The following is a 25,254-nucleotide window of genomic DNA, read 5'->3' as shown; positions in this document are numbered from 1 at the left end:
TTATCTGCCGATGATTATAAATTTTTAGATAATAAAATATGATCCCTCCTTTCTTAAATATATAACGCTTGCGACATTCAAATAAACTTTTTTAAAAACATATTTTAACCTGTGCTAACCTTAATTATTGGGCATCCACTCACTCACTCATGGTCCTGCGTGGCGAGTCACACGTGCGGTTGGTGGGACTAAAACCGTGACTTTAGGCCTCAATCCCACCTCACACTTATACATGGTCGTTATGAAATAAACTATTCTTTTCATCCTTCTCTGCCGAATCTCCAAATGTAAAAAACACATTTTCAACTACAAAGTTGTAGGTCTTATAGGAAAATATTGTTTCACATAGAGTTTTATCAGACTTCATACATAGTACATTATGATTTCTACTTGAAATAAGGTTATTTAATTATATTTTCAGAGACATTTATTTATTTGTCATGTCTCTGAAAATAGGCCTATTTCTAGAGGTGATCCTCATTTTCTGGAAATGCATCTATAGAAGCGGTTTATGAGCTAAGACCCCATGGGGTACTATACATGTGGTTAGTGTTACGAACCACCTATGTGGTAAAAAGGGGCTCTAAAAATCATTTTTTTAGTAGCGTGGAAATTGTTTTTTAGTGTATGAGCATGTTGGATGTACAAGCTAATTTGTACCTGCTAAAAATTAGCCCTAGTTGACGTAAATGGTAGGGTTAATTAATAGGTAGACTAATCGTTACCCAAGCCACTCAACTAATTATTAGCCCATCAGGTCCCCAAACCTAGTTGATTTGGGCTAAACAGAGCTCATGGTTACAGAAAATCACTTTTACACTCCCACCTGCACTGTCTTCCACCCAACAAGGATGAAATAGACTTTTGTTAGGATTCCAGCTTACCCATTAGCCCATGTATCTAAACATTACGAGATTAATTTTAGCAAACTAATGGTTAGCCGGCTAACATTTAGTTCTAGTCAAATTAGCCCTAACTGATCCAACGAGACTCTATGACTATAGTTTCAAACGATCGATGAAGTGTGTGTGTCGTACGTCCTTAAGCTAATAACTTGGTAGTTGCCCGCTACCCCAGTTAACTAACTTGGTGGTTGCTCGCTACCCCAATTGACTAACTTGGTCCTGATTCTTGAAGATTTAGCTTGACCAAGTCTAAACAGCATCGTGCAGTATCTTATCTAGCTAACGATGACAGGAAACATTATATCAGAAACTATTTGTGTTGATACGTCGAAATTAGCGTGATGACGGGTGGAATTGGCACCCGCCAGCACAAAGGTGACCGAGGCCGCTGGGTTAGTGCCCGCCAGCACAAACAGCTCTGTGCTGGCGGGCGATTTAAGTGCCCACCAGCACAAATGGGATGCATCTGTACTGGCGGGTGATTGGTTGGCCCACCCCCACCAGCACAAATGCCCCCTACATCTTCCTTATCTATCTCTCCAGGAGCAGGCGGGGCGGGCATCAGGCCGTACCTCTCCCTTATCTCCTCTTTATCTTCGGGAGCAGGCACCAGCATGGGCGCTGGTGGGCGCGGAAGCGGCGGCCGGTGGGGCGGGCCCGCGAGCGGGCGGTAGGCGACCGAGCGTGGGCGGCGTCAGGTACTCTCTCTTCCTTATCTGTTCCTTTCTCTCATCCTCTCCCTCTACCTTAAATATGTTCCTTTCCTCTCAGGTGGGAGGGCGAGCTCTAGCAGCGCGGGCGCCAAGGCCGAACTCCGACGGCGCATCCAAGAGCTGGCATCGAGGGCGAGCTCTGGCGGCACGCCCAAGGGTGGGCGTCGAGGGCAACGACGGAGAAGCAGTGCGGGGTCGCGGGACGGTGGCGCGGCCATGGTTGCAGGAGGAGCGGATACAACCAGCTTCTTTTATATCCAAAAATATCTTTGCTGACGGGCTATCTAAGCACTCACTAGCGCAAATTAGAACTGTACTGGTGGGTGGACACCCTGCTGCTGCTGATAGTGAGTTGCTGGTGGGTGCGAAACCCATCAGCACAAACCAGTTTTGACCGCCAGCGAAAATATTTTCTGGCTCCTGGAAGAAACACGTACCATGGATGAACCCGCACCAGCCTATCCGCAGATCAAGTAAACTAGCGTTTAATACGGTTGACTTGCTGACTAATTAAGTTCATACTAAGCTGTGGCTTGGGTCGTCCTGCAGAGGTGGCTACTGGTGTAGTGGACTAGTGGTATCAGACGATCGGGCCGGTTGACCGCTTCAAGGGTCAAGCACTCAAGCTTCAAGAGTTACGTGTCTGCTTCGCGATAGTGTGTGTGATCACGCTACGTAGCAGTTGACATCCCCACGATTCGGCTTTTTCTTCGGCGGCGCCCGGCGAAATGGCGCAGCGCAACCGGGTGCCGTGGCGATGGGGATTCGGGCGCACAAACCCTGGAGCTACCTTTCCGTTCCTGAAATCTACACAACACCTCTTCAGAAAAAGCAGGCGTTCACATCTCAGGTGAGACGAAGACGAATCGCAGGAGCATCAGATCACATCGATCTACCGTTGGGATTTGAGAGTCCCCAACTGCCATACAGTAAGTACATCGAAGGATATTCTGCGCTAGTAGCAGAAGAAAAGTTGCCAAATTAAAGCTTCAGCCTTCAGCACGCGCTCTCGTGTAATCACCCCAAGCTTTTTGTGATTCTGGAGCTCGCTGGAAGTGAAACTAGCGGCTGAGTCAATGCCTCAATTGGGTCATGTCGTCTTGAAGCGCATAAGCATCTTCCCCGTTTCGGCACATCATCGAACCCTGCATGGTGCCTGGTCGCGGCCGTTACTAGAAACGTCTACGGGGTCGTCCCGTCAGAATCCTCCAAACATTACGATCCCCCAGGCAGGCAGGTGAGCCATGCATGGCCCATCCTCTGACCTTGCGGAAGCTGCCGTGTGTGCTCCGGCAGTGACCATGCAGCCGGCTCCACCATCCCGGGTGGCGAAGCTAGAGCGGCAGAGCCTGAGCCTGAGACCATAAGGTGTACATGCAGTTCTAGAGATTGCTATGCCACGCGACGTCCTTTTCCTCTAATTAATTTTTTGCCTTCTAACTAATCTAGCACGTTCGGGCGGTTTCGTCAGCAGTTAATCGCTCGGGAGCGCGAGAGTTTTGCTGTCAGATTTAAATTGACAGCGCCCGGGGTCCCTTGCCTCTTTGTTCTGCGTGCTCTGACGCGATCAAATTCTTTCCCTCCCTTTTGTTGCTTTCTTCCCGACCAAGTCTTGTGTGGCTTCCTCTCCTCGCCCGAAAGCCAAGGATCATTCGCCCAAGCTTTCCACCTCCATCGCATCAGCCGATCGAGCCCGCGAACACAAACAGCCTTGGGAAAACTCAAGAGAGCAGCGCGCGCGCGCAGACTACGTGCACGAACCTCGCGATAATGGCGGAGGCGGCCGGCACGGCCTTAGCGCAGGCGCAGCAGCAGCCTGCCAGAGTAGGTACGACAACGACGACGACCGGTAGCGATGTCTCGGCGAGGCTGCAGCAGGTGCTGGCGCTGCTGTTCCCGTCGAACCTGGCTGCGAAGGCGGCGCTGTTCGCGCTCGTGGTGGCGCTGGTGCCGCTGCTGCCGACGAGCCAAGCGTCCAGGATATGGGAGCTGCCGCACCTGCTCCTGCTCGGCATCATCATCTCCTACGGCGTCTTCGGCCAGAAGAACGCCGACGCCGAGGTGGCCGCCGCGGCCGCCGACGATTCCAGGCCCGTCGTCGACGACGAGGCGTCGGTGGAGGCCTACGTCTCGCAGATGATGCAGGGCTCGCCGGTGGTCTTCGATGACAACGACCCCGATGATGGCAGCGGCGCCAGCAAGGTCGGCGTCCAGGCGTGGAGCTCTCGGTACCTTCCGGACGACCCACTCGTGGTCGTTGCCGACGCCAACAACGGCGATGGCGGCGCGGGAGAGAAGCCGCTCCTCCTGCCGGTGAGGAAGCTGAAGCCGGCGGTCGAGGACTCGGCGACACTACCGGAAGATGTCAGCGACGGCATTGAGGAGCCGGAGGAGGAAGACGAAGACTTCCTTGCCCCCAAGGCAGGATACGACGGCTTTCGCGAGCGCGCCATCCCTTCGCCGTCCTCCGTCCTCGACGCCGATCTCACCCTGTCGCCGTCCTCGCCGTCTCTGCTCCCACCTCCCCCTCCGCCACCGCCGCCGCCGTTCCTCGGACGCGGATCACGCAGCCTCCGGAAGGCCAAAGCGAGAAGCTTCAACGGAGCGATCGGCGACAGGAGCACGAACGGAAGGCTGGGCCTGCATGGCGTCGACGGCAAGCAGTTCCGGTCCAAGTCGGCGATCCAGGCGACGAGGAGCGCCTTCGCCGGCTACGATCCCGTGGTACCACTCGACGACGACGACGACGACGACGACGCTGTGGATGCCGAGCTAGATGAGGCGGTCGCGGCGTCAGAAAGCTCGTTCGGCAGCGACATGGTTACCGACGGCGACGATGGCACGGAGGAAAACGTGTTCGAGGAGGATGAGGAGGCGGTGGGGGAGGAAGAGGACGGCAGCTCGTGCGACGAGGAGCTCTTCGAGCTGGCGACGAAGCCGGGGCCGGAGGTCGACGACGACGAGGAGGTGGAGGACGAGGTGGACAGGAAGGCCGACGAGTTCATAGCCAAGTTCAGGGAGCAGATCAGGAAGCAGAGGGTCGAGCCGGCCACCAGGAGGTGACCAGACAGGTTCGACGGTCTCCTTGCAACTACTCCTCGTCAGAAAGCTCGTAGCGAGGCTGGCCGTGGAGCTCCTCGCGTACCGAGAGAGGACGTGCTTTTTTTCTCGTTTCTTGTTTCGTTTTGGGTGTTCCGATGTAATTACAACCTGAACAACGGTGTACATTAAGAAAGTGGAGCCGGGGCTTATGGTTATCACATCAGGATTATCGTTATGCTAATCATCATTTGGCGAGTTTGACTTTCCGCATTGTCTGAGCATATCCTTTCATCCCGTGGGGCGAACGAACTAGAACTTTCTTTTGCAGAGCTGCTGCTTTTCGGTAAAAACCGAACCTTCTTCAAGGCTTTGCCTGAATTTGGCGGCCCATACACAACGAAAGGAAATTCTTGGCCCAAGTCTTTGACGGCATGATCCATGCACCCGGCCCAATACAACTTCCGGGCATCCAGGCGGCCCCATGGCCGCCGCGGCGCCGTCACGTGCAGGGCAGCCATCCCTCAAAAAAAAAAAACGTGCAGGGCAGCCCACCCCCGCGCGCGCGATGCGGGCGCCGCGGCACGCCGGGAACCGCGCACGCAGTTGCGTGCGGGACTGCGGGTCATACGGGTGAAGACCTTCCTTTCCCTTCCCTACCGGTAGCCGCCGCCGAAAGGAAAAGGTGCTGTGCTCTTGTTCCCTGCAAGGCTGCCGCCGCCGAGGCTGCGTCCACGGACGCCGAGGATCCGTTGATCGGTGCCGAGGATCGCTTGCGGGGTCTGTGTCTATGCGACACGGTCCCGCCGGATCAACGTCACGGACGCCGCACGTGCTTGCCGGTACGCCGACGCATCGTCGGCGCTATACGTATACGGTATACGTCTGCTGCCCGTCGGTTACCGTTGATGTATCACACCACTCGTTAGGTGCGGAGGGTATACATGTTTTTCTTTCAAAAAAAAAAAGGGAATCAAGCGAGTAGAGAAAACAAGGACCGGTCCTGGTTCTACGTACAGCGATATCAGAACAGCAGCAAAATCAAGTAGATTTGTCTTCTGCTCTGAGCACAGACTTCTTTATATTTTTGCGGGAAAAAGGAGGGGTTTTATTTCTGTCCTAACGCACAGGCACAGCTTAGCTTTTTCTGCAATCTGCGTAGCGTCATTTTGGTTTTCGAGAGCATGTCTTCGCGATTTTATTGGCAAAATGAAAGAATGGTGTGTAAAGTCAATGCCGGTTCCAATCACACGCCGACGCCGGCCTATGGGATCGTCGGATTGATTGATGAGAGGGCAAATGCGAGGGCCATATCATCTGATATCCTCATGGGTCATGGCATTTTCCCCGTTCCATGCGTTGAAGGAAGCAATCAACAAATGCTGTGGTGTTATGATCTTACTTCTTAGGAGGCCAAGGCAAGCGTTTAATGGGGATATATGGAGATAAGGTCCGTTTCGATCACATAAAGCCAATAGAAATGAACTGAAAAAGTATCCAGCTATCCATTTATAAAAATCTATAAGCTATATGCTCCTAGCTATGCAGCTTAAAAAAAAGTAAGAGAACCTTAAAATGGTTTAACGTGGTTCTCGAATTTCCTATCTACATCTTTATCACACTACGTTATCTTCGTTGCAATCCTAAGACAACAAACAAATCCCCACATCTTCCAAACATCTTCCAAACTTCGTAGCACTTAGAGGGTGTTTGGCTAGCAGTCACGGCCATCACGACACTGCCTAAGCTTCAACACCAAAACTCAACACCACAACCGCGATGTGCTTTTATACTGGAAAGGCGTGTGGTAACCATAGGTAAAAGCTGAACCAAACAACACCAAAGAACCGGTGGCCTGCCGCGCTTTAGGCGGTGGCGAAGCATGGCGGGAAGCAAACAACCTATAAAAATCATATGATATTTCAGCAACTGTTAGTATTCCAAATAGAACTACATAATGCACCCAGCATTTCAACTCAAACACCTCCATCGCTGAAAGTACAGCATGGCTCTCTAATGCAATAGAAGCATTGACGGTGTGAATTAAAATAAAGTCCAAACTACAAAACTCAAGCTAGCCAAACCAACCCCAACGTCAATAAAAGGTATTAAAAAAACCATTCATCCGCCCTACGTTCTCAACGTCTCCCTCATACCAATTCGCACTTTTCACACGTAAACTTTCCTCTCTCCCCCTCTCTAAAAAAAACTTTCACCGAAACGAAACGAATCTCAAGCTAGCCAGTGTAGGCTCTCCTCCATCCCAACGGCAAGAATAGCAGAGGCTGCGCAAAGCAGAGGAAAGCAGGAGCAGAGCAGCCCCAAACAAGCACGCACAAGCAAACATCTCCCTCCCGGTCTCCCCCAAACTCCAAACCCTACCACCGCGCTCCATTCCTGCCCACCCCCATTGCCCCTAAAGCAGCCAAGCACGCCGCCTTCCTTCCCCGCTTCCTCCGATCTAAAGCTTTGCCGGAGGCTGGATTGAATTGGACCGAGCAATGCGCAAGGCAGTCATCAACGCCGTCCTCTTCCCGGCCCTCGCCGTGGTCCTCGCCCTCGCTGTCTTCTACTTCGTCCGCCGCCGGCGCCGGCGCCGCGGGGGACGCTCGGTGCTGCCGTCCCACGTCGGCGGCGGCGGCGCGAGGGCGGACCGGCTCCAGGCGGCCGGCGGCTCCGGCGGGTACGTCGCCGGCGGGGAGGAGGCGCTAGTGCGGTTCCCCGGCGGCGAGGCGCTCACGGTGGCCGCGATCCTCGAGGCGCCCGGGGAGGTCGTGGCCAAGTCGGCGCACAGCACGCTGTACCGCGCCGGGCTCAGCGCCGGGGAGGCCGTCGCGCTGCTCCGGTTCGTGCGCCCCGCCTGCGCCGCGGGCGCCGAGGAGGCCGCGGCGGCCGCGCGGGTGCTCGGCGCCGCGCGCCACCCGAACCTCGTGCCGATCCGCGCGCTTTACATCGGCCCGCGCGGGGAGAAGCTGCTCGTGCACCCCTTCTACGCCGCCGGCTCGCTCCGCCGCTTCCTGCAAGGTCCGTTTCCCCTTCGCGTCATTGCTTTCGACCCAAGCTAGCTCCGTAGCTCTGAGCAAAGCTAATCGTGCGAAATGATTCCTTGATTGTTTACTCGAGTGTTGGTACTCCCATTGCTTGGATTTACTGCAGAATTTGAAGTTCACCTCAGATTTAGATGATTATTTACCTTTTTGTCATCCGATTCCTGCGGTAAAAGCGTCGCAGGCAATGATGCTTCGCGGATTAAGCAGACTGCTGTGGTGGGTACTCTGTTACAGCCTTGCAGGGTGGTTTTCGTTACTTTTAGCCATGTGTCTTCACTGTTACGCCTTGTGCCCTTGTCGTTAACTACACAAAGGGACAGTTCATAAAGTACTTGGTAAATTTTTCCTGGTTGGTTGTTAGCTCCAACACTTCACAGAGCATCTTGTTCTTGTTGCGTGAGACCGTGGGTTTACATGTGGCAACATCACTCCATTTCAATTTTCAATAGTATTACACTTTCAAGCTTTTAGTTGTTGCTTCAATAAAATGGGTGATGCAAGTCCTCTATGAAATCAAGGCTTTGGAGGAAAGTCGTTCTTTTCCAGGTGGACTTAATGGTTGTTTTATTATCAGACACAGAAATGCTTTTCTTTTGCAAGTGCTTTCATGACTTATTTCCAGGCATTATGCTGGTGGAATGGTGGCACTTCTGAACTGTTTGCGTTTTCCTGCATCTGTCATCTCTCGTTTTCAGGGAGTTGTTGGATCACATTCTTTGATTAAATATATAGTATATCGCTGAGCCATCAACTAATCACGTACAGAAAGACTTGCAGAATAATTCTAATTGCTTCCATGCACAAAACAGCTTGTTCAGTTTTGTTGCAATGAACTTTGGGTCATTTGTATTTCATGATATCAAGGGCTTGAAAAGGACAGTTTTTGGTTATAAACGAATTTTACGCATTACTTGTGCCAATCAATAACTAGCTAGTCTCTGTCAGTTCTTCACTCATGAAATATCTATATCTCTTCCCTGTTTTTTTTTTTCCGTTTGCGAGTTCTAATCTTTATCTGTTCTTCTGATCTGCAGAGGGAATCAATGATTCACAGAGATGGGAGATAATTTGCAAGCTGTCTATCGGCATTGTCAAAGGACTGGACCACCTTCACACAGCATCGCAGAAACCAATCATTCATGGCAATCTCAAAACAAACAACATTATGCTTGACGCCGATTTCCAACCCAGGATATCAGACTTTGGCCTCTACCTCCTCCTGAATCATGCTGCTGCACAAGAGATGCTCGAGACATCTGCAATGCAAGGGTACAAGGCTCCAGAGCTGATCAAGATGAGGGATGTCACAAGGGAGAGCGATATCTACAGCTTGGGAGTGATTATGCTCGAGATGCTTGCTCAGAAGGAGGTCGTAAATGATAAACCACCTAATGCCCGTGACATCCATTTGCCAGCCTCTTTCAAGGACCTTGTACTCGAGAGGAAGATATCTGAAGCTTTCAGTTCCGAGCTTATCAAACAAAGCAAGAATTCAGGGAAGGAGGAGAATCTAAATGCTTACTTTGAATTGGCAACAGCTTGCTGTAACCCGTCACCGTCGTTGAGACCGGATACGAAGAAAATACTCAAAAGGCTTGAAGACATAGCAAGATAACAGGTGGATGGGCGAGGCGAGGCTCCAATGCTATTTAGAAAGTGTGGTGTTGTAGCAGCAGAATAGCTTGGTTGTCTCTTGTATTGTCTGTCTTACTTCTTGCATACAACAGAGTTTGTATCAGGCATTTGGAGAATGATGGTAACCTAAGCTAGGAGCGACAAGCATGTATAGAAGAGTATACTTTCCACGCCACACTACATAGGAACTCATTAGGGCACATAATGTGGGTGCTTTCGACGTGGAAATTCTATAAGATTTCCTTTACTGCATTTGTCTTTCTTGAAGATTTTTGTTAATTGCATGTCTTGCCTGAAACTGAAAGTGACAATGTGATTTCAGTTTCCACGCATCAGACAGTATGCTGACAGCTGCTGAACTGGTCATGGAATTTTGTCCAAAGGCATGAACAAGAAACAGGCAGTGTACCCTACTGCAGTACAACTATTGCAAGTTAGCGACAGCTATGATGCATGCTCTCTCGTACTATAGCCAACTGATGAGGCAAGAGGACGATTGGTCAAAAGATGCCCAGGCCTCCATGCATAGGGTTTGTTGGTCCTTTGTTTCCTTTGTCATCAACAATCCTTCATCTTTCCACAAGAAACATGGGTGAGCAATGAAGTACGTCGGCTCTTTTGGAGGCACCGGCTAGTGACCTCCTGTCAACGTCTGTTTCCTGTTGGCCTCGAAACTTCATAGCCTTGCGGTCCCGGGCATGTCGACATCACTAACACGGCTATATGTACAGATTTATTTAACCCTATCTTTCCAAGTTGCTCAAGCCTTCCGATTTTGTTACTTGGGAAGATGTAAAGAATGCACCGTAATTCCAACAACGTTCACTGCACCTCTGCGAAAACTTTTGGAGAGTTTACCCTACTGGTTATTGCACTTTTGACCTAACAGCAAGCCAAATCTCGACGGTACGTGCTCACTAAAGTGGGTGGGCATCACCATCAGGACGGTAAGTAAGGTTTTCACTTCCAGATCTCAATTTTTCAACCTCGTAGCTTGTGGCCAAATCGGGGCTCCAAATTCAGTGTGAAAGTGATCTGTCACTCTTTTGTCAGGGCCGAAGAGACCGAGGCTCCCTGCCTCCCTCTTGCTACTACAACCATGTGGCCTTACGTAATCAAATTTCCTGTGACGGTCAGAATTCAGAAACCAATCCAATCTGTCATCATATGTAATGATACAAACAATTCCGGCAATCATGCCGAGCAAAGAAAAACAACCACTCAGTATATCACGGGGCTTTGATTTACACCCAAGAAACAATAAAAAAAAGGGTCAAGGATATCAGAAGCTTTAACTGCTCCATGTGCTGTTGTTCCTGGCACGTGCTTACATGGTGCCCTGGTGCGGAGGGTGCGGTGCGGATCACCCAAAAGTCACCCATGCACACCCAACCAATCTTGACAGCACATTTACAAATTACAACAGTTTAAAGATGTCCATCACTTGCCACACGTGATTTATCATAGGACAAGTAAGCAAGTCGGAACGTAATTCCCAATAAAAGAACTCAATAGATCAGGTCAAAACATGATTCAGGTCCAAACTAGTACTAGTACAGATTTGAAACTGTATTTTTTAAATTTTTATTAGTGCAACTTACAAAAGATTTGATGCATATGACCGATGCCATCTACAGGTAATGAACATGGTTGATGTTCTACAGTTCAGCGCAAGGGAGTAGATTGTGACTGAGCATATTAGATGCATATGATCGATGTGATATACAGGTAATGAGCATGGCTGATGCTCTACAGTTCAGCCCGAGGGAGTAGATTGTGGCTGACAGCAGACAGTCAGCCTCACAGGTACTGCCGGAGGCTTTCGCCACTGAGGGTTTCCATCTCTTTCAAGATCTCCTGCGACAGTGTCTTGACAGGAAGCTCCACATCCTCGAGTAATTCGCCTAGGAACGGGATGGTTTCTGGGAGAAGACCGACGTATTCCTCCTTCAGGTGTTGGACCATGTACCTGACAACCTTCAGGCCCAGCAATTTGGGGCGAACTTTATCGCTCCTTGTCTGCATCAGCACCTGCAGTTTTATGACAAATCTGTAAGACACAGGGAGGGCGTACAATGATAAAGGACTGAACCAGGCATCAGGGTTTTGGATGAACTTTTTTTTTATATCATGTTTAGTGCATCTCTAGTTTATGAAATACTGGGTGTGTTGTTAGGTTCTCACCTCATGGTTAAGAGGCTTCCAAAGAACATCCGAGCGTGCCGTGACTGCCATTTGCCCCAAGCACAAAACAATAGCTTCATCTACTTCTTCAACCGATGGAGCATCCACAGCTGATTCAATAGATTCTGGTGGTTCCACAACAAACTGGGAAACAATCGGCTTTAAGAGAACCTGCAAACATCAAACATATAAAAACTATAACATATAACGGCATTCACATAAAGTTGCATGGAAGAAACAAAGGCAGAACATATGGTTCAATTGAACAATATTTGCATATTGGCCAAGTAAGCTTCATTCAGGAACAGTGACATTGCCCTATTCTAATCCAATTTGTAAAAAATTACTACAGAACATGAAAGGTCAGTTGTCCTGCACTTTTACCAGGTGTCCTGTGAACAGTGGTAAGGAAGCACTTGCTTGTACTATGAAGTATGAACCAACTAACCTGGAAATTAGAGGAATCTAGGACCTTCTGCTCATTATCATAAAGGAAACACTTGTGTAAGGACTTCAAAATCAGAGCTCTAAGATTCCACAGTTTTAGTCCCCATAAATTATCCTTCTGTTCAACTTGAACATCAAGTTTGGCCTTCTTTTTCTTCTTTTGCTTGCAACCGGCCAAAGCATCTTCTAACAGATATTGTACAGATCCCTCAAGTAGGTACTTGAAGTAAGGTGTAAACAAGGACCTTCACACACAAATTAAATAATTAATCAATTGGTAAAGAAACATAAGGCAGCATGTAGTTGAAAATAGCATGCTTTGGTTGACTACAATAGATCAATAGCTGGATATTGACAAGTAAAAAAAAAAGGTAGAATGAAGCTTGAAGCGGCTGTCATCTCTAGTGAGTATGCTCTGAGAATAACTTCCAGATACAGAAATGGAGATACCTGTGTTGTTCAGCAAGTTTGTTGATCAATTTGTAAAAAGAAATTGCACGGTCCAAACTTTTCTTCGATGACGATTGATCAACTTCAGACTCGGCCCATTCCAAAGTGCGAAGAAATAGTGGCCTAAAAGTGCCCTCTGTAAGCTTCATTGTGAGAGTGATTATGGCATGAATAATACTTTGCTCCACAATATTGATATTCTTCAAAGAGTCAGGATGTTGGCGACGGATATCAAGAGCGGCTAAACAATGTTCATATATTTTCACATGGTAAGTTCCTACAGCCAGCCTGTCCATTGTACTAACAAGACTAGCAAGCATTTGGAATGCCAATGAAAGGCTAGCTTCCCCACAATTAGGAGCAACAGAGTACAGATCCAGTAAAGGAGGAAGAATAAGCCGGACCTGCACTGACAACAACTTGATTAAATCTTAGGAAAAATAGAAGCAATCATTGTTCATCATAGGACCCATAAATAAATTGAATAATTTAGATGAAACATACTGGAACTTTCTCAGTCAGTAGCTTCCGAACATCAGCTGCTTTTGCATCTAATCTGGTATCCATATGAGAACTACATTCAGGATGCAATACCACCAGATCAAGTATTTCCTTCAAATATGGATTAACAAATTCACCCAGCTTTTCCACAACCACCTCAATCGTTGTCAGTGAAGATAGCAGCATAGCTGTATCTTGGTTCGAAAGCCTGGTGGTTGCTTTAGTAGAACCATGGGCATAACTTCCACTTGGGCAACATGAAACCTGATGTGCTATTAGCATTATATTTTTCACGACTAATGGGAGTTGTGGTAAAGCTTTTGATCCAAGCACATCTATCAGAGAGCCAGCAGTATGAATTAACCCGGAAGACATAGCTGCATCAGCAGAGCCAATGTGATTAATGATTGTTGAGAGGCACTTGCTGTAAACTGGATCATCAGAGGGGTATTCTTTTGCTAGCGTTTCAAGCGAAGAAATAGCAGCAATTTTCACTGAAGTATCCGAACCAACCACTCTGTCAATCAATTCAAGAATCTTTAAGCACAAGTTGCTGAAATATGGACCAGATATCTTGTCCACTTTGATCGCAGTAATAACAGAGCTATGCTTCAGTTTTCGTGCTTTGCTTTGCTTGTTCTGAACCAAGCTGTTTCCTCTTGCAGTTTCGGACAATATCCCAAGTGCCTGTAGAGAAGTACAGATCGATTATCATATGGAATCAATGGTTTTAGTTTCCAAAGAGCTCAATTAGTTAAAAAGTACTGCACAACCAGAAGAAAAAAAATCATCTACCCAAAATGTACCTTTCTTTTCACAAGACTGTCTGAATGATCCAGCAACTGAGTAATTCCTCTGAAATATGTCGAAGCACTCATCCATCCTGTAATCGTCTTGAGTATTGTGTTTGCAGAATCTCTGAGTTCTTTTATAATATCACCAGAAATATCTCTCTTTTTATCTTTGGTATACACAGTACACAGGACAACTTCCTCCATAAGTGCTCCAAGAGAACCCTATAACAGTGAAATGAATATGACAACAAATCTATATTAACTAGGCTCCTAGAATGAAACACAGCATAGATAAACACATCAAAAGATAAACAGTTTGGACAAATGAGCAACCTGGATAAAATTAGCAGCATCGTCAGCTTCAAGCTCAAAAATCAACTCTGTGTCTTGCAACTTAGACAGAACAAGCCTCATTGCCAAATGTAGCATAAGATGTACACCTTGCTTCTCATGCACCCTGATTTCTTTTAGTAGCTTACTCAAACATGGAAACCATAATTTATAGGAATATTGGTCAGTAACATTGGCAGCCAATCCATATTCCCACTCCTGTGACAAAGCACTCAAGCTTCCATGATGCTCAGAAAGAGGGTGTGAAATCCGCTCAACCAACGAGTGCAGCAGATGCATGATCACAGTACTTAAATTACTTTCCTTTCCTAAGGTCCTGAAGACAGTATAATGAATTTAGATGGCTTACCATTAAATATGAGGATGTTAAAGAATTTAAGATAGAAAATACCTCAAGATGTAAACCATGAGCGTCAACCGCCTATGTTCAGGAATATCTGCTAAAGCTTTAATAAATATCTGCAACATCAGTACACAGTCTATTAACTGACTGACCTATGGTCAAGAAAATGTAAAGAAGAAAGGAGCTTCAAGGAAAACTATTGAACCTGAAGAAGCTTTTCTATACTTGAGGTCCTTGATAACCAACATGGAACTAAGACAGATAGTAAATCCTCTAAAACACGTTGAGAATGGCTATCATCCTGCAAATTAAGAAGAAGAAAAAAGCAAAAGAAAAATGTTACAGGAAAAAACTAAAATAACCTGGGTAGCATTAATTTCACAAAGTGATAAAAAATAGAACTAGCTTGAGAAAGACACTTAAAAAACTAGATCTATTTTTAAAATAAAACAAACACAGGCAACAATTATGAGTGTGAATTGGTTGGCCACACTTTAGAACAAAGTCCCTTATAGTAAAAGAAAAATTAAGAAATAACTCAAGAGGAACTCCAAGCTGTAGTGAAGGTCTATCAACAACAAAATGCATAAAGGTTAGCTGTCCCCAAGGATATTATGCAAACCTGTTTTATAGCATCCCCAATAGCAACAAATAAATCAACAATACTCTCTGACACCACTTGTGGGCAAGCCTTTCCCAAAGAAGCTATCAAGGAAAACCCATGATTCCGAGTTCCTACATCCTTGACGGACCGTATGTACTCAATAAGAAGATCAACATCTGAGCTGCTGAACATTGCACCCTGCAGACATATGTAATCCATGAATACAAACAAAGAAAGCAGCTTTCAAAATATAACAGGAGTAAGCAGTTGAAAATCAGCATAGCAAAGTACTTCGTGGCTCGAATGCAGTGTATCCGTAATATCTTTGAGGACCAGCAGTATCAAGTGCTGAGATTCTTTCACGGAGCTGGATAAATCAGGGGTTTCAGATGAGGTATCATGTTGGTTGGTATGCTGACAAACAATCCCTGAAACCCATAGGTCGGAACGGAGCTTTGATAGAATTTGGAAAAGCGGCTGTAATAGACATGGCCTGCATGATGATGAAACGTAAGACATATGCAGCATAGGGTACTTAGAAACAAATTAGTTCTGTAGTACCAGACCTTTGGTTCACATCTTTCTTAAGAAACAAAATATCTAGAAGAGAGACAAGAATAGAAGCTATAGGTCTTTCTCCAAATAACTCTTCAAAACTGCTAGATGCATCACGACTCAGACCATCCTTTCTCTTTGTTCTTTTTGACTGTCCTCTTGCACCACCAAGCGCAACAATTAATTCAATAAATTTCACCACAATGGAAGCATGAACCTGCCACGAGCAGAAGGTAAGCATTGCAGTGTGGGATATGTACAGTAAACATCAACAGTAGGGTAGTGGCAATGCCTAGTAAATTAATGATACTGTAGCTAAGGCACTCAAAACAACTTGCAGAGGACAACTTTGCATGAATGCCAAATATCAATGAAAGAAAAACAAAGAAAAATAATAGGAAGGATGTAAACCAAATAGCTTGCTAATGATTTCAGCGTAGGAGATCAATATCAAGACATAAAACAAAGACTTAAGCAAAAAGAAAGAAAGAAAGAAAGAGAGGGATATCGATACAAACATTAATTCGCAGTAGAGCATCCCGTGTGGCATTTCGAATTTCGATGTTCTCAGTTCGAAACAAAGAAATAAGGCGCCCAAAAACTTTTTCCTGCAAAAGCACATCACCTAAATAAGCAATAGTACTCATGATGTTGCGCAATCTACTAATTTCTGAAGAAAGAAACCCATAGGTGGCAGAAATGATAATCTCAACAGATGTCAAAGTAACATAATTTAAGAACAAACAGACGTAAGAAATTGGAATCAAACATGATGACAAGGAGGTGAGACCCAGCAAGTTATACAGCAATGCTGTAGAGTGCATAAATAAGGAGCTACATATTCAGAAAAAAAAAAGGGATCAATTATCTATTAGCTTATGCATTCATATTTCATAGGCTCATGGTAGAATTGGTGGCACCTGCTAGCAATATCATCTTTAGCAACACCTAAAACATATAGTACATGAGGCTTTTGCCGGTGTGCTTGTACACAATGCTTAGCTTACAAGAGTTAAGTAAACTATGCAATGGAAAATCACTCTTTGCATAATAATTCAGCAGAAGATAAAAGAAATCCCCAAAAGGTTTAGACTGGGACATTATGTATTCCCTAGATTCTCCAATTAAGATGTGCAAATAATTGAAATAGCACCGAACAAGTTCTTTAATAAAGAATTCAATGCAACATGGGATAATATAATGTAACTTGTAACCTTAGTGTCAGCCTTCAAATTATCAAAGAACACTGGTTGAAGAGTCCGCAGGGCAGTAAGACATGGCATTACAACAACAGGATCATCAGGAGCCAGAGCATCAACCTGAAGTTTTATACAGTCAGTTGAATCCACAAGATAATTTTCAAATGTGTAGATAATAGAAGGTTTTGATCACCTTTAATGCTCTCAACAGAGGTTCGGACATGTTAAAACCAATATTTGCATGATCTGCTACCGACAACAAAACCTACAAAATACTAGTGAGTTAACCATATGGGCAGCAAATGGCTATTATATTTAACTCTATAAGAGCAAGAATGGATATATAGGCAAAACATGATGTGACATGTACCTCCAAAAGCAAGCATAAGATTTGCATTTCATGGGTGGATAAGTTCTTAGAATCATGCTGATTCTGATATTGATCACGACAGTCCAGAAGATCAAAGAACAAAGACTTCACATCCTCTGCCTGAAGTAAGATGCCTCCTACTCCTTTCAGGACTGACAAAAGCATGAACTGCAACATGTTTCAAAATCAACAAGCATCCAAAACAGGTAGTCTATGCATATGCATCTGCCTTAATTTTCTGTGATAGTGACTTGGGTGAAGTGAGTGCTGGTAATGTGCAGGTGTCAATGGGATAAGCTGATTCGACTCGAGATTGCGCAGGTCAACTGACCTTTCCATAAGGAGTGAGCTTTAAAGCGGAGTGCAAGATGAAATGAAGGAGAGCATCTTTTGTTGGCTGGTCAAATCTGATACAGAAACAAAAGTTAGATTTAGACCTCACTAAAAATAAGTATACAAGAAAAATGTATTTGTAGAAGAAAGAAAGGAAGACAACCTTTCATGAAGGTTCTCGGGAACTGTCACGTCTTTGCGTGGGCTTAGCATTGATGAGATATATGCAGGAAGAAATTTTGCATCCGAGGATATCATGGTTTTTTGGTTAACCAATGACTCAAGGAAAATACCAAATGTTGGAGATGACATGCATTGAGGCAATTTGATGGTGTTACCTGCTGATATGTAAGATCATCAGATAATAAACAAATTTGCCCAAGTTGAAAATAAATGTGAAACGAGTTCTAACAGACCATTTCTTGGTAGAGAAGTGCTCAAGCGCTGCCACACCAAAGATAACCCCTCAATACACTTAACAGCAGATGACCTTATATCCTACAATGTAAGAAAAATAAACATGTATTATATTAAATAGACAAGCCGAAGCCAGCAGAAATGAAGCGCCGTTCACAGATTGCTAACCATAAGGTATAAACAGAGATATATTCATACCCTGTTCTCATGAGCAAGTGGGAGAATAACAGAAGGAAAGCCGAGTAGAAGCTTCATGCATATGCTTTCATCCAAGATACTACTTTCAGACGAAGCACACTTAGAACAAATAGAAGCAAGCAAACGGAGACTCTCCACTTGAACTCTATCTGACAAATCTACATCAAACCAGAATTTTCATCAATAATTTGCAAAAGGATGAAGATGAAGGTATATGGATAAATGAGTTGAACAAAATGATAGAAGAGCAATCAAACAATGACTTAGCTACTCATGGTCCTCAATGAACTTGGTTACAATAATGAAAAACTCGGCATGGCAGCATGGTGTAATGCTTGCCACAGTGAATCTCAACTATAGAGAAAACAATGGGGATCAAGGTGCAATGTGGGCTCCTATGGATCTTGGTCTCTTGGATGAGCACCACAGGCCACAGCACAGCTACAGGTGTGGTGCACTAAATTCAGAGTCAAACAGTGGAACTGTGGAACATGTTGGGCAATGTGTTTTTTATATAAATAAAGATTTCATAATGATAGCGCAGGCATTCTATAAGAAAAATAGAGTGATTTCGGTGCCCCAGGCGTCCATCTTCCCGTTGCAAAAGGAACATGGTACGCCGCATAAAAGAAAAAAAACATGGTCATCCTACATGTAACAGAAGTTCAATTCAGCATCCTTCATTATTACTTAAAGCAAAAGAAGACCACATGGAGGAAATGGCGGCGGCAATGTAGGGGCAGAGCGCCCTCTGGTTATAGGCCACACCCGCGCAACTTGAGGTTCTTATAAATGCCAGATTGGTTGGCCTGCCCTTTTGAATATTATAACAATTGATTGATTACTAAACAAGATAGCTACTACTAGGTAACAATGACATAGGGCTGTATTGGAAGTGTTAGATAAGCTAAGACAGAGATATATTAAGCTAGGAATATGGTATATTTCTCAGCTGGTTAAGACAGCCGAGACTGAGTCCACTAGGATCCAACATCACGACTGCTTTTCCTTTTCTTCGTTGCATATTTAATGGATAGGGACAAGATCCATACAGTACAACAATTGCAGATTTTTGGTATTTTTCTCAACAACTTATCATGCACTACTCTTTTTTCCAAAGGAACTCATGCACTAATTGCAGTTAGGGAGGTCCAATCCATTGGCCTAACTAAGGACCTGTTTGGATCCCACCAACTAAACTTTATCTGAGAACCTGTTTGGATCCCTAGCTAAAGTTTAGCTAGTGTCTTACCTACCAGCCAGCTGAAGTTTAGTTTTAGCTGGTTGGCCCCAGCTAAAGCAGCTAAACTTTAGCTGGGTGAATCCAACCAGGGCCTAATTTTCCAAAGAAGGAAATCTCAACCTGACAGAACATTAAGGATATACAGAAATAGGCTGATTGTGAAACAAAATAAAAAGTTAGGCCTGTAAAAAACAAAGCCAAAGAATAATTCCAAGGTTAGATAAAAGCGCTACACCAAGAAACAATGACAGTTGCTCTTCATCAGGCACAGGTTAGTAACAGAATAATCTTAGCTTAAGCAGTGACCAAACGTAGCAAACCTTCATCCAGAAAGTACTTCGAAATAAATTGAAAAGGTGCTCCAGTGCAATTAATGATGAGATACTGTAAGTGCTTCTGAAAGATATTTTTGCCAGGTGACGTAACAAAGAAGAGAAACAAATCATCGAGCATTGCATTTCCACCACTGCCAATCTGCAAATAACATAAATACAGCATAGAGCATGACATTCTCATAAGTGAAGCGAGAACAATAGGTGATGTTGCTATTGCTTAACAGTTACATACCATCGAGTTCTGCTTAATATAGGAGGACTGCACCTTTAGAAGACCCCAAAATATACAGACAATGATTCTAGCATTCAATGCCTCTGTGTCACTGTTGAAAATATGCTTTACCAATTCTATACTGCACTTCTCCAGCTTGTCAATGCTTATCTGTAAAGTAAAAGTGAGAGTTCAAGACCAAAGAATATCGGCAAATCATTTAATGTTCAATGGTAAATTGTAAACACCTCATCACCAACACCATTATCTTCAGGCTGTACGTGATGCCATTCATCCTTCAGGAATGGCAAACAAGCTTCACAGAGACTCACTTGCTTGTCCAAAGCTGAAAAGAAACAAGAAAAGACAGTCATCCTATGTGGGGGGACTTATCATATACCAGATGCTATTAAGTCACCAGGAGAAACAAATCACAATATAAGAACTTTAAAGAGTAAATAAGCATTTTTCTGGATGTTTCAATAATAATAGTCAGCAAACAATTCTCAGTAACAGAAGATAGTAGTATAGCACAGATTTGTTGTTGCAACTATCATAACTGCTGCCACAATGGTATATCAAAGCATAACAGCAAATATGACCATACCTTCTGAGGGAACTAGTGCTTGCAATACCACGAGTAGAAACACAGTTCTAGAAAATCTAGTTCCTCTTCCAGAGTTAGCCAACCACTCCACGTGCTTATTTGGGTTAGCCAGGAAAGTTTCAGCAAAAGCTACGATATTCTTCATGTTAATGGAAGCGATGGAGTCTGCACTCATGTTCTCCTGCAACATAATGAATACAAGAATTAAATAAAAGTAAACAGAACATAATCATATCATCTACATTGATATTTCAAGAGACATTTCGACCATAAACACTATGTCCTAACTCCTAACATATCGAGACCTACATGTGTAAGGGGTTCAAGATGTGTATGTTGGCATACCTAACAAAATATGTGCAACAATGTGCTAATTGTGAAAAAGAAATGAATCACCTCCATCCAATATGATTACACTAAAGGTCAACGCATCAGAGACAAGATGAGCTGTCTGGCAATTAAGAAACCTCACCTTCATTTTCTGAACAGTGACCTCATCATATACAAGAGAACTACTTGTGTAGAATTCCCATTGTATTTTCTTAGCTAGCTCCAAGGCCTTTAAGTTCACTCTAAGAGTCTGTTACATTTCAACATTGAGAGTAAGAATAAATGCAAGAAAAAAAGGGAGATCTTGAAATAAGTCAAAAAAATAACCTTTGGGTGAACAATAAGAAGACGAAAAACTACTGCAGCTATGTCCTTGGCATGTTCCATGTGATGAAATTGATATTCCATAACCATCTTTTCCAAGCAAGAAACAGCGACATCAGACGCCTTTGACGCTTTTGAACCACCTGCAGGAACATAAAACAAATTCCTTTAGTTGGGATGAACATTTTCCATGGGGTGTATCGTCGTATCAGGATCACAAAAGGATAAATATAGGAAGACAGACCAACAACTCTTAGGTAAAATGGATATAAAGTGGTGTAGAACCGTGTTTGTCTGGTTTGGCTGTCCAGACTACAAGACGTTACTTGTTGCATTTTGTGTCAATCTCTATCTCTATTTTTTTAACATCTTACATGAATAGGTTAGTTAGTATCAACTTTATGGCTACATGCTCAAATTGCACGCACTAGCTATGATGTCTTGTAAGTAGATGATGCACACTGTAAGAAGCTAAACCATATAAATGATTCTGCACTCCCATCTTTCACAGAAGTAACAAAATAAAATCACCCTATTGGACCACTAGCAAAGAAGTAAATATTAGAAACATTACGCACCTTTGTTAATGATTTTGATGCACTTGGTGAGCACATCATCATATGCTTTTAGTAGGCTTTCAGGACTGGCAACAGCAGCTAGTCCTTCTATGGACAAGGCAGCTTGGACAACACTTAGATTATCATCATACAAACTGCGTAATATTGCATCTTGTATATTGACAAGTTTCTGCAGAAACTCAGAAATAACAATACAAGATCATCACTTGAGGAAATCTTTAAACGAACAACAAACATATAAATAATAAACACATCTCCACACAACAATATAGATGATTACCTGTGGATTTAGAGTACTGTTGGTGAAGATGCCAGATGTAGCAATTTTTGAGAGAGCAGACTGGCGAACCATAGCCTGCATCATGGATGAAATTGTACTCCATTAGAGGCTAGAAACGATAACAACACAAACTAATCCGGGGAAAAGGGCTATTGTAGCAAAGTACTCAACAACAAAATATAATATGAACAAGGGCCAGTAATTCTTCTAGAGTTTAGAGGCAGTGATAAATTCACCAAAATTTAGAAGTAAATTCACATGAAGCTCCATCAACATGTACCTTTGGATGGTCCAGACTGAACCAAATGTTTGAATCAGATATTTCAGTTGGCATTTTCTTGCTGTCATCAAACACTAAGCCGAACATTTCAGATATAGAATCCCCTCCCGTTGAGTTAATTTCAGATTTCTGATAAATAAAAATATCAGAATTCCAAAAATGGAAGGTTAACAAGAATAGAGAGAACAAGAGCCAAGTGCAGCAATAAGAACTGATAAGCTTCATGTCTATCATCTTGTACCTCAAGAAATTTACGAATAGCATCATGTAGCTCCAATGGATATTTTATTTCGATCGCACTCAAGATTTTCTTAGCCCAAATGCCTGAAGAATAATAAAATATCAGTTAAGGTGAAATGGTCATGTCATAGATGATACAATATATATGAAACTACTGATTGTAGAGAACACAATCATATTTTTCAAATAAATGAATGCACAAAGAACAAAAAATTATTCGATTAGTTTAAAACAGATTTGAAAAGGGTGTTACAGTTACCTGCACGATCCATATCTCGGTTTCCAGTGGCCCGAGATACCTTGCTACAGCTGCCAAGAACCTTGCTCACAATTCTTTCAACAGATTTCTCCATTGGTAGAGTCTCAATAGTCTCCATGAGGTGTGTGTGACAGGAATCATCAGAAGTGCTGTTAACGTGTTAAGGGTCAAACATTCATAAACACCAGGAAGGGAAGCTATGCACAAATAATCACATTTCATAACCAATTTACCTGTAGTCAACCAATGATTCAACGTAAAGCCTAATGAATCTCTCGATATTGTACTCACTGGATAATACAGAAAGTACACCAGAAAAATCCCTGAAAAAAGTTTACCACAAGAATACAATGCTTGACGGCAGAAGAGAGAAACAGAAAAGAAGAAATATATACTGCGATGCTATGACTAAAACAAAAGGTAAACCTGATGTCCTTCAAAATCACAAGTGCCTTCTTAGGGAAGTCATGGACCGATTGTGACTGCAAAATTAACAGACAGTTACCAATACTTCTATCCTGGCATCACCTGTATTGGGATCAATATTTACATAGTACGGCAGCCTTTCTTAAGGATATGTACGGGAAATAAGTTAAAAGTCCATACCTGAACAAGACTTATAATAGCCATCACCGTGACACGAAGCCATGGTAAGTCAACTGACTCAAATGCATCATGTTGTGCAGTCCTTGCAACAAAGAAAATCAAATTTTGCACAAGTTTTGGTGCTAGAGTTGCCCGCGTTGCAAGTACTCCAACAATCATCAGAGCACCAGCCTGGTCATAAAGATCCATCACGACAGCACAGCAAGCAAGATGTCAATAGTCAGTCAAGAATTGCAAAAATAACAGGAAAGAAAGAAAATAAAAGAACATTAAGAAGTCAATCTTGAAAAAGGTGCCACATAAAGTTGCAAATTCAAGCTGACCTTATAATCCTGATCTCCCGTTATTTCCGGATTAAGAGAGTCAAACACAAATCCCAATACCCTCTGCACTATATCTGTGTCAAGCTTCTGGACAGCACCCAAGCACTCCACAATCACAGCAGTGCAAAAGCAGACGACTGTCCTTGAGTGACTGAATTCCTTTGTTGGTGTGGCCTGGAAGTAAAGAGAACCATCGATTAGAAAGCTCCAAAAGCATGGCAGAAGCCTACCATGAAAAAGGTGAAATAACTTTTGGACTTACGTAGTTACAGAGGGTCTCCAGCACAGCCTTATCCCTGATGCACTGCTGCACTAGAACACTCCTGGGTGGCGGTGCACCTGAGGACTTCACGCCATCAAGAAATGCCCACTTACTATTCCTGAAAACACATCATCAAGCAGGTAATAAGTTAGCAATGCAGACAAAAGGGGGCAAATAAGTGTCAATGTCAATCCACAACCAGCACACTCACCCTAAGTTGAGCAACTGCACAATCCGAACAAATGCATGTGTATCATGGTACGGCAGTGCGCTCAGCAGCAACTCATCCAAATTGTATACATGCACCCTACATGAACGTTCCACCATCAAAAGGAGAATAAGCTTAGACCTCACAGGATCATCATAAAAGCAGCTGAGCTTAGTTCATACAGGTATCGGCGGATAAGGTATTCAAGTGTCTTCAGGGCAGATGGAAGATGCAAATAGCCAGCTAGAAGGCGAAGGTAGGTGGAGATGGACTTGTTGAGTTTGTCATTCTCCTTGGGTGTTAGCTGTTCGCGGTTCACCTCTAGGCTAGTCTCCCTGAACAGAGTGTTGCTGTACCTAGCAAACCTCTCGTCCACACTGGCAAGGTGCTCCAACCCTACAAAGCAATTTGAATCAAATACTGTAACGGAAGGGAAGCTTTTGATTGAAGTACTTCATATGGCAAACTAGCTTGTTTGATTCGAGATATTAGCGGTACAGAACTTAGTTTGATTTGAGATATTAGTGAAGTTTAGAAAATCACAGGAACGACTGCAGAAGCATGTAATTAGGTGTACTGGGATCAACCAGCAAATAGCCCACCAAGGAAATTGATTGAAGTAATAGGGGAGCTCGAATAAGAGCCGAATGAGACAAACATGATTTTTAGCACGCTCGGGTTAGCGAAACAAAACTCCTCACTGCTGTTCAAATGTTGGATGGTCTAAAAAAAGGCAAAGTAAACAAAGCAACATCATCCTAGAATCGATCGGGTCGGTGATTAGTGGTAGGCACCAGAGAGGGCGATGGGCAGGATGGCGCGGAGGTCGATGTCGGCGGCCTCCTTCGCATCGAAGAGCACCGACGGCCGGGTGATGGGCCGTCGCGCCGGCTCGGGCGCAGCGCCAAGCGCCGACTTGATGGCCTGCAGCTGCGACGCGATCGACGCCATCGCCGGCAACTTGTCTCGTTAGCGTTGGCGTTGGCTTCGGGTGGTGGGAGCTGGTGCCGCCGCCGCTGAACCCTAAACCCTGCGCGGCGGTAGGCGAAGAGAAGCGGCGGCGCGAGGGGTCGGGACAGA

At 44.4% G+C, this 25,254-nt stretch overlaps 3 protein-coding genes across 4 annotated transcripts; 2 read left to right on the top strand and 1 right to left on the bottom strand.

Annotated features, from left to right (window-relative positions):
• Positions 1-2,978: 2,978 nt before the first annotated feature.
• Positions 2,979-4,901, top strand: LOC117863233 (uncharacterized). Its single transcript, XM_034746854.2, has one exon. The coding sequence runs from the start codon at positions 3,389-3,391 to the stop codon at positions 4,679-4,681; it is 1,293 nt and encodes a 430-aa protein (XP_034602745.1). The 5' UTR covers positions 2,979-3,388; the 3' UTR covers positions 4,682-4,901.
• A 1,917-nt stretch (positions 4,902-6,818) lies between these two features.
• LOC117865100 (putative kinase-like protein TMKL1) lies at positions 6,819-9,594 on the top strand. The gene is made up of 2 exons (XM_034749183.2): positions 6,819-7,681; positions 8,742-9,594. The coding sequence occupies exons 1-2, from the start codon at positions 7,159-7,161 to the stop codon at positions 9,320-9,322; spliced, it is 1,104 nt and encodes a 367-aa protein (XP_034605074.1). The 5' UTR covers positions 6,819-7,158; the 3' UTR covers positions 9,323-9,594.
• A 1,237-nt stretch (positions 9,595-10,831) lies between these two features.
• On the bottom strand, positions 10,832-25,241 carry LOC117865099 (uncharacterized protein At3g06530). 2 transcript variants are annotated; one of them, XM_034749181.2, is made up of 39 exons: positions 24,969-25,241; positions 24,357-24,570; positions 24,178-24,273; positions 23,967-24,084; positions 23,705-23,878; positions 23,382-23,552; positions 23,202-23,257; positions 23,009-23,098; positions 22,776-22,924; positions 22,518-22,600; positions 22,277-22,405; positions 21,997-22,071; positions 21,717-21,885; positions 21,142-21,281; positions 20,957-21,064; positions 20,485-20,665; positions 20,126-20,223; positions 19,899-20,048; positions 19,652-19,805; positions 18,089-18,246; positions 17,890-17,971; positions 17,637-17,814; positions 17,472-17,547; positions 17,141-17,308; positions 16,964-17,035; positions 16,786-16,890; positions 16,090-16,179; positions 15,583-15,788; positions 15,308-15,509; positions 15,035-15,214; positions 14,618-14,713; positions 14,461-14,528; positions 14,052-14,385; positions 13,731-13,940; positions 12,928-13,611; positions 12,424-12,827; positions 11,975-12,218; positions 11,527-11,697; positions 10,832-11,373 (listed from the first exon to the last, which is right to left on the bottom strand). In XM_034749181.2, the coding sequence occupies exons 1-39, from the start codon at positions 25,123-25,125 to the stop codon at positions 11,143-11,145; spliced, it is 6,471 nt and encodes a 2,156-aa protein (XP_034605072.1). In that variant the 5' UTR covers positions 25,126-25,241; the 3' UTR covers positions 10,832-11,142. The 2 variants fall into 2 exon arrangements, with proteins under 2 accessions (XP_034605072.1, XP_034605073.1); XM_034749182.2 differs by having other exon boundaries at positions 17,637-17,811.
• Positions 25,242-25,254: the final 13 nt, after the last annotated feature.

The sequence above is a fragment of the Setaria viridis genome, chromosome 7 (assembly GCF_005286985.2).
Source record: "Setaria viridis chromosome 7, Setaria_viridis_v4.0, whole genome shotgun sequence".
NCBI classification, from domain to species: Eukaryota; Viridiplantae; Streptophyta; class Magnoliopsida; order Poales; family Poaceae; genus Setaria; species Setaria viridis.
This window is presented reverse-complemented; position numbering and strand designations above follow the sequence as displayed.

Bases quoted from the DNA above. Each gene is read 5' to 3' on its own strand.
- LOC117865100 (XM_034749183.2), top strand. From the start codon at position 7,159: ATGCGCAAGGCAGTCATCAACGCCGTCCTCTTCCCGGCCCTCGCCGTG. The intron at 7,682-8,741 runs GTCCGTTTCCCC...TCTGATCTGCAG, and splicing joins GCTCCGCCGCTTCCTGCAAG to AGGGAATCAATGATTCACAG.
- LOC117863233 (XM_034746854.2), top strand. From the start codon at position 3,389: ATGGCGGAGGCGGCCGGCACGGCCTTAGCGCAGGCGCAGCAGCAGCCT.
- LOC117865099 (XM_034749181.2), bottom strand. From the start codon at position 25,125: ATGGCGTCGATCGCGTCGCAGCTGCAGGCCATCAAGTCGGCGCTTGGC. The intron at 23,258-23,381 runs GTATGGACTTTT...TTAATTTTGCAG, and splicing joins CTATTATAAGTCTTGTTCAG to TCACAATCGGTCCATGACTT. The intron at 14,386-14,460 runs GTATTTTCTATC...TACTGTCTTCAG, and splicing joins CTCATGGTTTACATCTTGAG to GACCTTAGGAAAGGAAAGTA.